The following is a 13,177-nucleotide window of genomic DNA, read 5'->3' as shown; positions in this document are numbered from 1 at the left end:
ATAGGCCAATATAACCAATATAAAATTATTAAACCATCATCATTGAGTATATATATATTTCAAATATATTAATGAAATTAATTATCTCTTTGTTTTTACGTGTTTTGGGCAGTAAAAGTTAAATAAAAAATGACCTTTAGCACATTTTTATGGTGGCTTTTAATCTTGCATCAAATAGTAAACGTATGCAGACCTGCATGCATGTACAAATCATAAATGTACAAGTAAATATTGTGCTTGTACTAGTATTGAACTACAAGACGCAAAACAGTTGCAAGCCTTTAATTAATTAGAGTTATGTAAAGCTTTTGATGTGATAGTTGGGTCCTAGAGATGTGGTGACTACAGCTGAGCAGAGGAGGGGGCCCAATTTGATTTTTTTCCTGGCAGCGCCCCTGAGTCAAAGTGCAGGTCTTAAAACAAAGCCATTATAATAACACGCGTAGTTTCATCGCGGATTTTATTTTGAAATCCGAAGTGGAACACCTGTGCGTTTCACGGAGCAGGCTGCGTGCTTGTACCGGATGCTGTAGCGACCCGTGTCGCTGCAGTGTTGCGCTTTCCTGTTTACGGGCGGGAAGAGCGAACACAGCAGACAGTGTGTGGGGGAGCTGCTGGGTTTAAAATCGGCTGGACATTTGTTTTTAATTCTGTTTTCGTGGTGTATGGTTTACACGTTTTAATGATACGCGGGGCTCTGCGAGTTCTTGTGGATACGTTTTGAGTGGGAACTAAAGGGATTTATTTTTTGAGAGAGAGAGAGAGAGTGCAGGGTTGATAGATGGAGGATCCTCCTGCAGATTCTGGTGGTGGTGCTGGTGGTGCAGCAGCAGCAGCAGCAGCAGCAGCAGCAGCGGAGGGCCCCACGGTGCAGGTGGCAGATATATGCTGGCCGACCGGAGCTCTGCCTCTGCGGCTCCTGGAGTGGAAAGTCAAACCCGGCTCTCTGGTTAACGTGGACTCCGTGCTGGCACTGTGCGCTCCCATACCTCAGGAGAAGGGGACAGAGGCAGCCAGGCTGCCGGAGAAGAAGGTGAAATCGGACCGAGCTGGTGTAGTCAAGGAGCTATGCTTTCAACTCGGACAGGTCATACCTCCCGGGTGAGTCACTCTGCTAACATTTACTGACCTACCGGCCCCCCCCGGCTTGGACAGGTTACAGGCGGGACATGTCAGCTGTAGTTTGTTTGGCTCCGCTTCGCCAGCTACTTCCTCCACCCGCGGTGTAACGTTAGCTAGCTAACGAGCTAACACCGCTACACATACGTGCTAAGTTAACGTTAGCTTGTTTGCTAGCCCTGACTCCGAACCGTCACCCCGCGGCGCGTCAAGTCACTCAAAACAAACGTGCAGGCTTTTCAGGAGAGGCTTGAACCTTCAAAATAAGAGTGTCATTTCTTTAGCGCATCTCGTTAGGAACTTTTTTAACAGTGGAAATGATAAACATTCGTAAGCAGGGTTTAAGGACGTACCATATAGTCTCCCAAACGCTGATTTTAATGTCTGTGCAGTTAAGAATACAGACAAAACTAAAATGTACGCTTTTATTTTGAAGGCTCAATCAGGTGAAGCGTTGTCTCGTTTTGTTTGCCTTGACACAGCCGTGCGTCGCGTGCGCAAAATGTGTTGCACGCGGTGTAGGTTGACAGGTAGAGGACTGGTCCAAGTCCAATGTTGTCCCCGTGTCCTGCCTTTTATTGCACAATAACACAAAATGTACATTTTTGGGAACAAGTATTGTCACCATGAGCACTTTTTGTATTATTATTATTTATTTTTATTGCATTTAGTCCACACGTGTCAGTGAAGTATACCTAATATAAAAGAGTTGGGTTGGTTTGAGTGAGAAACATACATTTGCTATGAGAGAAGAAGGACTCCTGTTGCTTTCAGGTGCTCTATGTAAACTTCTACTCCTGTTACACAGAAAAGTGAAAGGTTAATGTTTATATGAAAGTGTAGTAATAACTGTGGTGTCTGTATTACAAAGCAAAACAACTGTGTTGATTACACCAGGCTGTCCATTATTGTAAATACAGGCATGTTTAGCTGACTCAAAGTAATAACAACCCAGTAAAAAGATTTACTCAAAGCAAATCTGACCACACAGCTTTAAGACCGGTATCTTCATCTTCATCAATGTTAATAAATGGTATACACTTCTTATCCCTGAGGTACAACATATAATCCCTAATAAACTTCAGGGGCCTTAAATGTCACACAACAAATGTTCAATTCATGAGAATCTAAGTTTACGAAAAAAATGTAAAAGTTTCTCTTCCTTTTTTTCCAGAGGTGTCATCATCAGGATAGAAGAATGCAGCCATCCAATAGTAATGAAGGGTTTATGCGCTGAATGCGGCCAGGACTTGACGCAGTAAGTAGATGAAAACACAGTCAGTGATACAAACATGTCTCTTGTCATTTTCCTCTTCGTTTTTTTGACGCTAAAACGCTGAGCTGTAATGTAAAGACGTTACATGACACTATCAGCATCATTCAGTCCACAAAAAAACAGAGCAGACAAAGATTTTCTATCGTAGAAGACAACCACATCACTATCTATATTAATGATATGACATGATATACGCTGCCTGTCTATGGAAGTGTTGTGAAAGTCTTGTGGATGAACGAAAGCAGATTGGGTTGTAATAGGGCCGACGTAGAAGAGATATCTGTTGTGCCGGATCTCGCCAAGAGTTTGTTTCTGCTAAGGGGGAGACGCATCTTGAACATTTTATCCTGATTTATCTGTCTGAAAAATGGCATTTTAGTGGCTTGTGAAAAATGAGTCCAATATTTACTTCAGTGACTTTGGGGCGAAAGAATCGCTCATAATCATGTTGTCCCGGTCTCCTAAAGAGGAGCTGCAGTGGCACAGATAAAAAAAATGACACTTCAGTGTAGCGTCTCCTTTCTTAACTGTCCCTGGAGCTGATTAATAAGCGCTCTTTGTAAGGATGATACATTCCCGTGCCTCCTGACCCAAGGTGCTGGATTCTGTATTATTTAATACCATCAGGGGGCACCAGAGATCACAGAGTGAGAACTGAGTACAGCTCATAAATTAAGTGCTCACACTCTGCACTCTTCCTGATGACAGTTTGACAAAGATGTAAAATGTATTTTCAGCTGTCGTGAGAATCCAAAAAGAAAAGTGTGGCTGTTATGAAACGTATTGATTGGCACTGGAATACTAAACAGCATCCCCTTTAATAACATGTTGTATGTATTGCCGGACAGGGAAAGGTGAGACTGAAGAACTGCTGACAATCCACCAAATCACCCGCTGATTTTTTCTGTGCTCAGTGCAGAATTATATTCAAATCAAACCAGTAACAGCTGCTACGAACAAGTTTTAATTTGCATCTTTGTGAAAGCCGCTTCTCTTCTCAGTCACAATGTTTTCAAGGACCTAAGAGCATGCATGACTCCCACTCTCTCTTTTTTTTTTTTTTCCCCGTCAGGCTGCAGAGCACAAATGGGAACCAGCAAACTCCCATCTCCACAGCAACAGTCTCCATGGTGCACAGTGTCCCCGAGCTGATGGTCAGCTCTGAGGTGAGTCATATGATGGAGATACCTGGAAGATTGGCCCAGTTGGGCACATACACTTCACTTTCATTATGTTATAAGACTGTTTTGTGTTTTCCTGCTGTATTTTTTTATTTTTATTTTGAAATGTAATACATTTTTATGTAACAAATACATAACTATTTCAAGTATTTCAGGCTGGAAAAACCAGTAGTCCCAGCAAAAGTGGATAACTCAGCTGAAACAAATAATAATAACACAGTCATGCATGATCACAGTTTAGATCATTTTTTCTACTTTCCACCGAGTTTAAATTATGCATTTGCAAAATATTTTACCATATGGTAAAAATCCAAAAGTCCAGCCAAAGCAGGATGTGGATGATTGTTTAGTGTATGTTTTCTTTCCAAAAGCAGTCAGGGGACAAAGCAAACAAAGCAAAAAACAAAGCTTAAAATAATCAAAGGACAGTGAAATTCTGGTAATAAACACTTTATTAATCATCTTTTATAATTACCTTAATTTACTTTAACAGCAAGCAGAGCAGCTGGGCAGAGAAGACCAGCAGAGGCTCCACCGAAACAAAAAATTGGTCCTGATGGTGGATCTGGACCAGACACTGATCCACACCACTGAACAGCACTGCCAGCGTATGTCCAATAAGGTATTAGTCCATCCATCGTATCACTCTTGTATACTGTCATCTCTGTGATGGATAGACAACCGCAGTTTTCTACTCCACCGCTAATGTACTTAGTTCATGAAACACTTCTGTCGGTCTGTTTGATTTCTCTGTTGATGCCTCGATCTTTAATGTGTTACCTGAAACAAAAAAAAAATCAGATCTGAGGTCTTGTATTGACATTTGCGGCCACACTGGATGTAGTCATTCATCATGACTGCTTGTCAGGTGGTCAGACAGCTTCAGAAAAACTCCCTAACACACTCTTCCGGTGTCTGAATCGAGGGCCTGACTCGAGTGTTTCATAATCTCTGTAACTGACTGTCAGCCAAGTGTGTGGAGGTGAGAATGGAGAGTTTGAATGCCTGTCCTCTCCCTATGACAGCTGGCTTTTCACCCAACCTTCAGAGACCACTCTGAATAATTATAATCCCTTTTTTGGTTTCAGATGAGTATAATAGCGCTGTCTGTCACACAAGGGCGGTGGATGGATTCAGAGTTATTCACCTGAGCTAGATCAAAGGACTGCCTGCTGGTGTAAATGCAAAGCCTCAGTAGAAGTGACAGTGTGTTAAGTACACGCAGTAATTTGCACACAGGGTCACTCTCCATTTACCATTAGAAGCAAGTACTAAAATAAAAATGACCTGACAGCTTTCAGTCTTTAGTTGTTTAACTGAAGCTCTTGCTCAAAATCATACTTTAATAGCAGTGTGTTTTTTGTTTTTTTGATTGATTGTGTCATAGTTAACACTCTTGTTATTTCCTACAGGGGATTTTCCACTTCCAGCTCGGCCGAGGAGAGCCTATGCTGCACACACGACTACGCCCACACTGCAAGGAATTCCTGGAAAAAATTGCCAAACTCTACGAGTTACATGTCTTCACATTCGGAAGCCGCCTTTACGCCCACACTATTGCCGGTAATGGACTCACTGTTTTACATTTTGCAGCACTTTCCCCACATCATAGGCACATAGATGTGTTAATTAATAAGTATTTGGGGAAGAACTTGAGTTGGGACTTCTGCTTGTACTGTCTGTTTGTGTCCATAAGAGGGAACTGTCTGCTCATGTTGGTTCACTGATGTGCATCTAATGTCTTCACGTGTTGCAAGCAGCAGGGGTGCTACATTTTAAAATGCATGTTAAGCCAGTTAATGTTTCACATTAACATTTTGGCTGCTGAATACATAAGACAATCCTTCCATTTCCAGGTTACAGTCTCACAGCATCAGGCTGGTGGCTGACTGGTTTCCTTCTGAACGGGGGGAAAAAAACAAGTTTATGATTCAAGGAATATATTAAAGTGTAGGTAGTGTGCTTATACGCTGACTTTCTTTGTATGCATACTGTGATCTTTCATCGTAGTGTATATGATTGGGGCAGCTCCAGTCCAGTACTGTTCTGCCTCAATATGATGAATGTTTAATGCAGTTTGAATTGGATTTTACTTCTGGCTCTGATTCAGGGAGGTCGGCATGTTTCAGAGCACTGCTCAAGCTATTGACGTCTTATGTTGTGGATGAAGGAGACTCTTGCTCTGGCTGTCTTGTTCTTTCTCTGTCCAAGGTTTCTTCAAACTTCTTTTCAGACATGGCAAGAAAGTCAGATAAAGTTTTGTACTCTTTATTCAATGAGAACACACTGCAGGAAAGGTAGTTTAAAAAATGGGAGAAAATGCTTCTTTGTGTGCGTTATGGAAATGGTGTGCAAATAAAACCGTGTGTATCTTTGCTGTAGTATATTGTACAATGCCGTTTTTTTTTTCCAGATGCAGCAGAATCAGCATTCAAATGTGCATAATTCTATTTTTTATCTCCCTTTTTTTAGGCTTTCTTGATCCTGAAAAGAAGCTTTTCTCTCATCGGATCCTTTCTCGAGATGAGTGCATTGATCCCTTCTCCAAGACAGGGAATCTTAGGTGGGAAGTGCCTTCTGTTAAAGATGACAACTAAATCAATAGTTGGCAGTTTAGTTTGTCGTGACCCTGACTCCTTTTTTTTACTCTACTTTTCTACCCTGTGTAAGTGTTTGTATGATGAACAATTGGTCTAAATTATCACGGCATAGCGAGCACAAAGAGTATAGATCTATTATTCTCTCCCTGTGTCACTTCTGAAAGGATGTCGATGACATCTTGTAAATTTAAAAACTAGATGAGTGATGTAAGAAATTTGATTCATAGCAAAACACACAATCTGTCACTACAACATCACGACAGCCATTCAGAGAGATAAGTAATCGCCTCAGAGCGTTTATATGGAAAGGATTGGACATCTGTCTAAAAGCTCAGCAGTTTTGCTAGTGTCTTGTGCATGAATTCTCCCGACAGGAATCTTTTCCCCTGTGGTGACTCGATGGTCTGCATAATCGATGACCGAGAGGATGTGTGGAAGTTTGCACCCAACCTCATCACTGTGAAGAAATACATCTACTTCCAGGGCACAGGAGACATCAATGCCCCACCTGGATCAAGAGAAGCTCAGATGGCAAGAAAAGGTACAGTTCTACACATGTTTTAATAAGACAGTTTATGGACTGCTGAAGGTCAAATAGACAACCAAGAATGGAGTGAGTAGTTTTCCAGTACTGTGCACATTCCCCTGAGAGAGGCACTGAAGCTAACAAGCAAGTCAGTCCAGTGGGTTCACTGATCTTGGGGCTGCTTTTTTTAGGGTCATAGTGCTATTGCTGAGTATTACACAGTCCTTTACATAGTTGGAGCTCAGTGTCAGCATAATATAGTACGGTAAACTCTGCCTCTAACTGAGTGTCAATGGGAGGACAATACTGTGCACATTGTTTAAAAATTCAATGCGATTTTATACATTTTTGATGAGTTATGCTTCAGGGCCTCGCTATTTGTACTATTACAGTGCTTCTGTGCTGAACGCTCATATTTGAAGTCCCACTTGATTTCAAATATTTCTTTATACTGCGGTGAAAAATCTCCACTTTGTTGTCAGTGCACTGACCAGTTCCAAATACTAACATTATTTGTGAAACCAATGAACTACAGTTGAGAAATACTTCTCAGTGAGAACCACAGAATTTTCTTTTGAAGTCGGCTTAAAGGTAATTCTGAGATTTCTTTCAAAATACATGAAATATGTTGGAAAATAGTTGCTGAAAACACGTGAAAAGACTTTGAATGTTACATTACTGAAATGTGGAGTTAGAGGTTAAAACAGTTTAAGCGTCACATAGCGTGGTATTTACATTACCAGACTAGCTGTTTATTAGGTAAATATCTGTTACTTTCCTTGGTGACATCATTAATTATAGAGAGCCACTCAAGCTGGACCCAGACAATAAATACCCATCAGCACTGCATTCATGTGCAGCCTGCATTCAATTCACATTATTAGCCTACACACACTCCATCCACAGACCTCACCATGAATCAAAGGGACCTGTCAATGAACAAGGAGAAACCATCGTAAAGGTTTCCAATACGTTCACCTCTGTACCCTGTGTTCAACTCATAAAGGCAATCCTCTCAACGACGCACTGTTATTCTCTTCATTATCATAGCAGGAAACAAGCTGCTGGGAGCCAGCCAGCGTGTCTCCTTGGGGACTGTTGCCCCCTCATTTACACCCACTATCGACTGTCTCGTCAATTAATGATAACTCCTGGTTGTACTGATCCATGTTGCAACAGCTGTCAGGCTCAGTAATGGCCCTTATGTTGTTGATAAATGCAAAGATAGAATTGAGAGTTTCTTATTGGGTTAAAACACATGCTTCAGTTTGCCCAAAGCAGATTTGATCCAATGCAAATCCTGATATGTTTTGTTTTTTTTCTCGTGACGGCAGCTACTGTATTTTTTTATGAATACTATTTACATTTGCAATTGTGCAGACTCTAAAACTACTATGTCTTATTATTTTTGCCACATTTGGGCATTACAATAACCTGTAAACAAAACATTGATTATATAATCTATAAAAATCTATTGCAAGTGGTGGAAGGAAACAGTAACAAACCAAACAACTGCAGCAACAACAAATAGAGACACTTGCACTGGAGTGGCTCGGTGTTCCCGGAGGATTTTGGTTTGCCTTAGAGGAAGATTTTTACACCACGAGGTGTTGCTGCCAATGGGGGCAGCCAGAGCAGCTCTTCCATGAGCTAAAAAAAAAATCTGTGTTATCCATTGAATAGGCTGTAGCAGTGTGAAATGGCAGGTTATTGCTAAAAGGTTTATAATCACAGGGTTACAGAGCTTCCAGAATGCGTTAATGGTAAGTACGTGGCAAAAAGGGCCACAGCCATTACTGCTAGTGAGGTTTATATGTTGTGTCAAATGGTGTGAGAAAGTAGGTGGAAGCAGTAAAAAAAAAAAAGAAAAAAAAAAACATACTAACAGCCTTTTTTGTCAGCTTACTATGTGAGTGTTAACCTGCTGGCTAAAATGTTACAGCTACTGTTACAAGAGTCTATACAGTGACACTACTGCAGTATGCAATGCAGTATATGAATGATTAACATCACTTGTCTTCCAGCAGGAAGTCGATCAGCTGAGAGCACAGAAACAGCTGGGACACTTGGTGCCGATGAGCAAAATAATGGCCCCAGAAAAAGGGCGAAAGACCTCAACGTTTCTGGAAAGGAAGAGTCCACAACATCTCAGTCATCTCAGGGAGTACCAACAAACGAACGGACACATCCCACAGAGGTTGTGGAGGATGAATCAGGACGAGGTAAAGGGTCCGGGACGGAGGCAGAGTCTGGGGCGGGTTTGAAGGAAACTCAGGTGGGTGACCGAACAAATGTCAAGGAAGATGATAGCAACAGGACACTGTTGACACGAGAGTCACAGGAAAGTGCAAACTCATCGGCACCGAGTCATGAGTCCAATAATTTGGACTTTGACCTTTCCAGTGACAGTGACAATGATTCCATTACAGAAAAGCCTCCCTCATCAGAGAGCGATAGTGAAGGCAAGTCTAGCCAGGTAAAGAAATCTGGGCAGGAAGGAGCCACGCAAGAGCTTGGTGATGGCGATGCAGCAAGAGAAGAGGACAGTAAAGGTCGGACTGACGGAGAAACCAGCTCTGATGCAACAGAACCTTCAGGGGTTCTTCTCCCAGACCCTGAGCTGGGTAACGGCTGCTCAGACAGGAGAGAGCCAGAAACAGAGTCCCAGAACAGTGAACAATCTGGGGTCACCATGGGGGAGGAGCTGCTGGACCAGAGTATGGAGGACGAGGAGGAGGAAGAAGAAGCTGATAACGACCAGGACGATCACCTGATCTACCTGGAGGAAGTACTGGAAAGAATCCATGCAGAGTACTACGCACGTTATGAGGCCTACCTGAGGAAGGAGGTCCCCGAAACGCCGGACATCCGCAAGATTGTCCCAGAGCTGAAAAGCAAGACACTGGAGGGCACAACGATAGTGTTCAGTGGCCTGTACCCGACCAACTACCCCATGGAGAGGACCCGAGAGTCCTACCATGCCAAAGCACTGGGGGCCAAGATTGGCAAGACTCTCCTTCTTAACTCCCAAGATCCCAGCCGGACAACACATCTCATCGCAGCAAGAACTGGTATGTAAAAAATGTTATGTATGCTGTTGACTAAGCATTGTTAATATGACAATTAAATGTTTTTTCTAAACCTTCCATGACATTATTCTAAAGCACTGTTTTTAAAAACAAGTCCTGCTTGGCTGATACTGAATTTTTTTGACTGAGATTGATATATAGAACTACATTTAGTGCTTTTTCTGACATGCGTATTTTGTTTTTGTTCCTTCCGCTGAATATAGTTGAGATATTTTTGGTATCCGTGTGCTGGAATCATTCGTAACTGATGCAAGTAATGGCTTGCTAATGAGGCTAGAATTTTTGAAGGGTCATGCGAGGCTTGTTTAAATGCCAGACTTGCTGACGTATTGGCAGATTTGTATATCTGAGCCTTGTTAAAACTTTGGTCAAGCAGAGATAATTGAGACTGAGCACACTGTTATCACAATTACTGTAGCGGAGAGGTCAGCCATCCCAAGATGGTTTATGCCAGTGTGATGAGCTCCGGTTAACATATGACAACGAGGACGTATGAGTGTGCCACAACAGAGACTTTGCTTAAATTCCTGGAAGCAGCAGCAGCTTTTTCTTAGTATGCCTTTATTTGATAGAGAAATGACGACATGCAGCAAAGGGGCGCAGGTTGGAATCAAACCCAGGCTGCCGTTGTAAAGATGCAGCCATAATACTTGTGTGCGCTCTACCAGGTGAGCTACTGGGTGCTCATCACTAGCTGTAACAGCTTATGGTGCGGTATAAAGAGACTCAACAGTGAACAGAGGCACTGATAGAAATTTCTACTTAATTACACTGTGAATCCATTATGTGTAGGTAGGCAATCTGAATCCAGCACTGCTGTTGGCGGACCCTGCCACCACCAATCTAAAAACTAAAAGTATGTAGAAATCGTGGATTTGAAGACAGACGTGATTACACAGGTGGCAGTTGTGGCCAAAGATTGATTAATGGCACTTTAAGTATAATAATGATGCTTAATAACTGATTTTCACAGTACCTCTCTGTAATTAGGGCTACTCGATTGACAGAAACACAAATTTTTTACCACCCAAATGATATGCACTTCAAATCAGAAAGCTGGTTAAAATGTATTATATGAAGGCTAATTTTCCACTTCATTATACTGAGGCTGAAAATAATGTGTTGCCTTGACTGGGCCCAACCCATCATGTGTAAACCTGTTGGTTGTAAAACTGCCCCGCTTTGCTTTGAGTGACAATCAGTTCAAGTTGTTTATTATTATTTTCTGGTGCTTCACAAGATCCAAACAATACAACTTGTACTCAGCGAAGAAGATGATATTCTATCTGAAGAGCACCAAAAGTGGATTCACGGCTGTATTGCTACCAATCCAGATTACATTCTGAAAACAAGCACAGGAAGCGCCACCGTTGCCTTGGGAGCCACCGTGGCTGAGAGCGGCACTTGACAATCACTCATCTTGTTCATCAGAAGGAGAGAAAAATCAGCCAATGACGGAATCAGGACAACATGACACTTGTAGAAAGAGCTGCAGAAAATGCCCTTTGCAGTGTCGTTGAGGTTCATCTGGTCCAAGCCACAAAAATTCATAGGTTCATATGTCTACTTTACAGTTACCTTTCACACAGTGTTCATTTAGTGGGTTGTTACAGATTTAACAAGGCTTTTGTAACTTTAATGTATTTTAATGCCTTGCACTTGGGTGGGATACATTCCCTTTTTAAGAGCAGAATTATTAATAGTGGTAGCCCAAAAAGTTCCTGTTAACTGTCACTGTCTTAGTTACACTTTATTTACTAAATTTATATTTAATTTATTTAAAATTGTGTGTCATCACTTTACTCTAATTACATGGAATGAAGCTGTAAAGCTGAACAAAGTCTCACCTTTGCACCTCCACTTACCTCTCTTCCTTTCGACCTTATGTCCTGCACATTCCAAAACACAAACTGGATGGACACACCCAGGCACTTTTTTCACTTTTTTTTTTTTCTTTTCTGTTTTGATCCAGGCTGAAATATCTCAACAAGTTTACAATATGGATTGACATTAGATTTTATACCTTGTGTGTTTTTGGCTACTTGCGCGTTACCTAAATACAGCCTCACACAACTGCCAGCATTTCTGTAGGCACATAGCCTTGTTGCACGCATCAACTGTTCAACAATTCAACTGAATAATGTTTATTTTCTTCCAGTACATTGAAGTCCAAGCTGAAAACTGAGAATTTCTGTCGTGCTGTTTATTAACTTTGCTGTCCGAGATCAAAATACTATAAAGAGCGTCTGTTTGTGTGACGAGCAGCACAACAGAAACTGAACTGAACGGGACATGTGCCCAAACAATGGGTGTCAATATGTGAACAGGATGTGGTTGTACAGTACACCATGCATAAATAAAATAACCTAGGGTTAATTAGCTTCTAGACTTTCATTGTGTCAAACATCAATAAGTCTTGTTCAAGCAGAAACACAACTCCGTATGGATTTAACCAAACAAAATGCAGCTTTTTGGACTTCCAAGAAGTTAGTCAGTTGGCAGAAAAGTGAAAGGTAAATTGCTCCAAGAGACGACTCTTACTTTTAATGTCTAAAAATATTGAACAGACAATTATTTTTTCTTTTTTTTTTCTTCTTCCTCCAGGAGAAGACAGTATGAATTATTCAGCAAACCCAGAGTGTGTGTAATTTGGTAATAACCTTTGGTTGTAAGGTCAAAACCTTTTCTCATTTTCACCTTTTTCTTCTCTCGTCGCCCAGGCACTGAGAAGGTTCGTCAGGCACAAGGCTGCAAGCACCTCCACGTCGTCAACCCCGACTGGCTGTGGAGCTGTCTGGAGCGCTGGGAGAGGGTTGAGGAGCAGCTGTACCCACTAAAGGAGGACTACACCAAGACCCCGAGGTAAAGAACCTGTTAGGCTACCTCATGCCTAGCAGATACGACCTGCTAAAATGACAAAATCTGTCCTGAAGATAATTCCAAGTTTATTTTTTTTCCTTGTCTTGAAGGAGCAACAGTCCAGCAACATTTCTCGACAACCTGGGCTCCCTGCAGAAGCCCCTTTTTCCCCCAGCTGCCATCCATCACAGAGCACCACCTCCAGCTCCTGAGGTTCGGACCTACGATCCCGTCACGGGGAAGCTGATCCGCAGGGGCCCTCAGGTGTCACGGCCACCACCCTACCTCCAGGCGTCAGGATCTTTGATGCTCTCTGATCAGAGAGAGCAGTCTTGTCTCAGGTAACAACAGTGCAACATAATTATATAAATGTAGATGCTGATGGTTTCTACCTCAAAAAGCTAATTCTCTGTAGCCTTGGTTAGTTTTATCACCGCTTTACTCACTGCTACTTTCTCTAGAGTCACATGTGTCATCATAGCTAGCAAGAGCTGGCAGATGTCTGTCGTGAAGCATGTCTTTAAAAA

The 13,177-nt window shown here is 42.0% G+C and overlaps 1 protein-coding gene across 3 annotated transcripts in view; it reads left to right on the top strand.

Annotated features, from left to right (window-relative positions):
- Positions 1-441: 441 nt before the first annotated feature.
- ctdp1 (CTD (carboxy-terminal domain, RNA polymerase II, polypeptide A) phosphatase, subunit 1) overlaps positions 442-13,177 on the top strand; it is a 59,259-nt gene continuing 46,523 nt past the window's right edge. The window contains exons 1-10 of one of the 3 annotated variants that reach the window (XM_027286846.1): positions 442-1,101; positions 2,294-2,377; positions 3,468-3,561; positions 4,070-4,198; positions 4,989-5,139; positions 6,049-6,139; positions 6,551-6,717; positions 8,727-9,773; positions 12,512-12,653; positions 12,761-12,991. In XM_027286846.1, the coding sequence (XP_027142647.1) occupies positions 782-1,101; positions 2,294-2,377; positions 3,468-3,561; positions 4,070-4,198; positions 4,989-5,139; positions 6,049-6,139; positions 6,551-6,717; positions 8,727-9,773; positions 12,512-12,653; positions 12,761-12,991 (2,456 nt within the window). In that variant the 5' untranslated portion in view covers positions 442-781. The remainder of the gene's footprint in view (positions 1,102-2,293; positions 2,378-3,467; positions 3,562-4,069; positions 4,199-4,988; positions 5,140-6,048; positions 6,140-6,550; positions 6,718-8,726; positions 9,774-12,511; positions 12,654-12,760; positions 12,992-13,177) is intronic. The other 2 variants (XM_010740970.3, XM_010740971.3) reach the window with 2 other exon arrangements.

This window comes from Larimichthys crocea, chromosome XIII, assembly GCF_000972845.2.
Source record: "Larimichthys crocea isolate SSNF chromosome XIII, L_crocea_2.0, whole genome shotgun sequence".
NCBI classification, from domain to species: domain Eukaryota; kingdom Metazoa; phylum Chordata; class Actinopteri; family Sciaenidae; genus Larimichthys; species Larimichthys crocea.
This window is presented reverse-complemented; position numbering and strand designations above follow the sequence as displayed.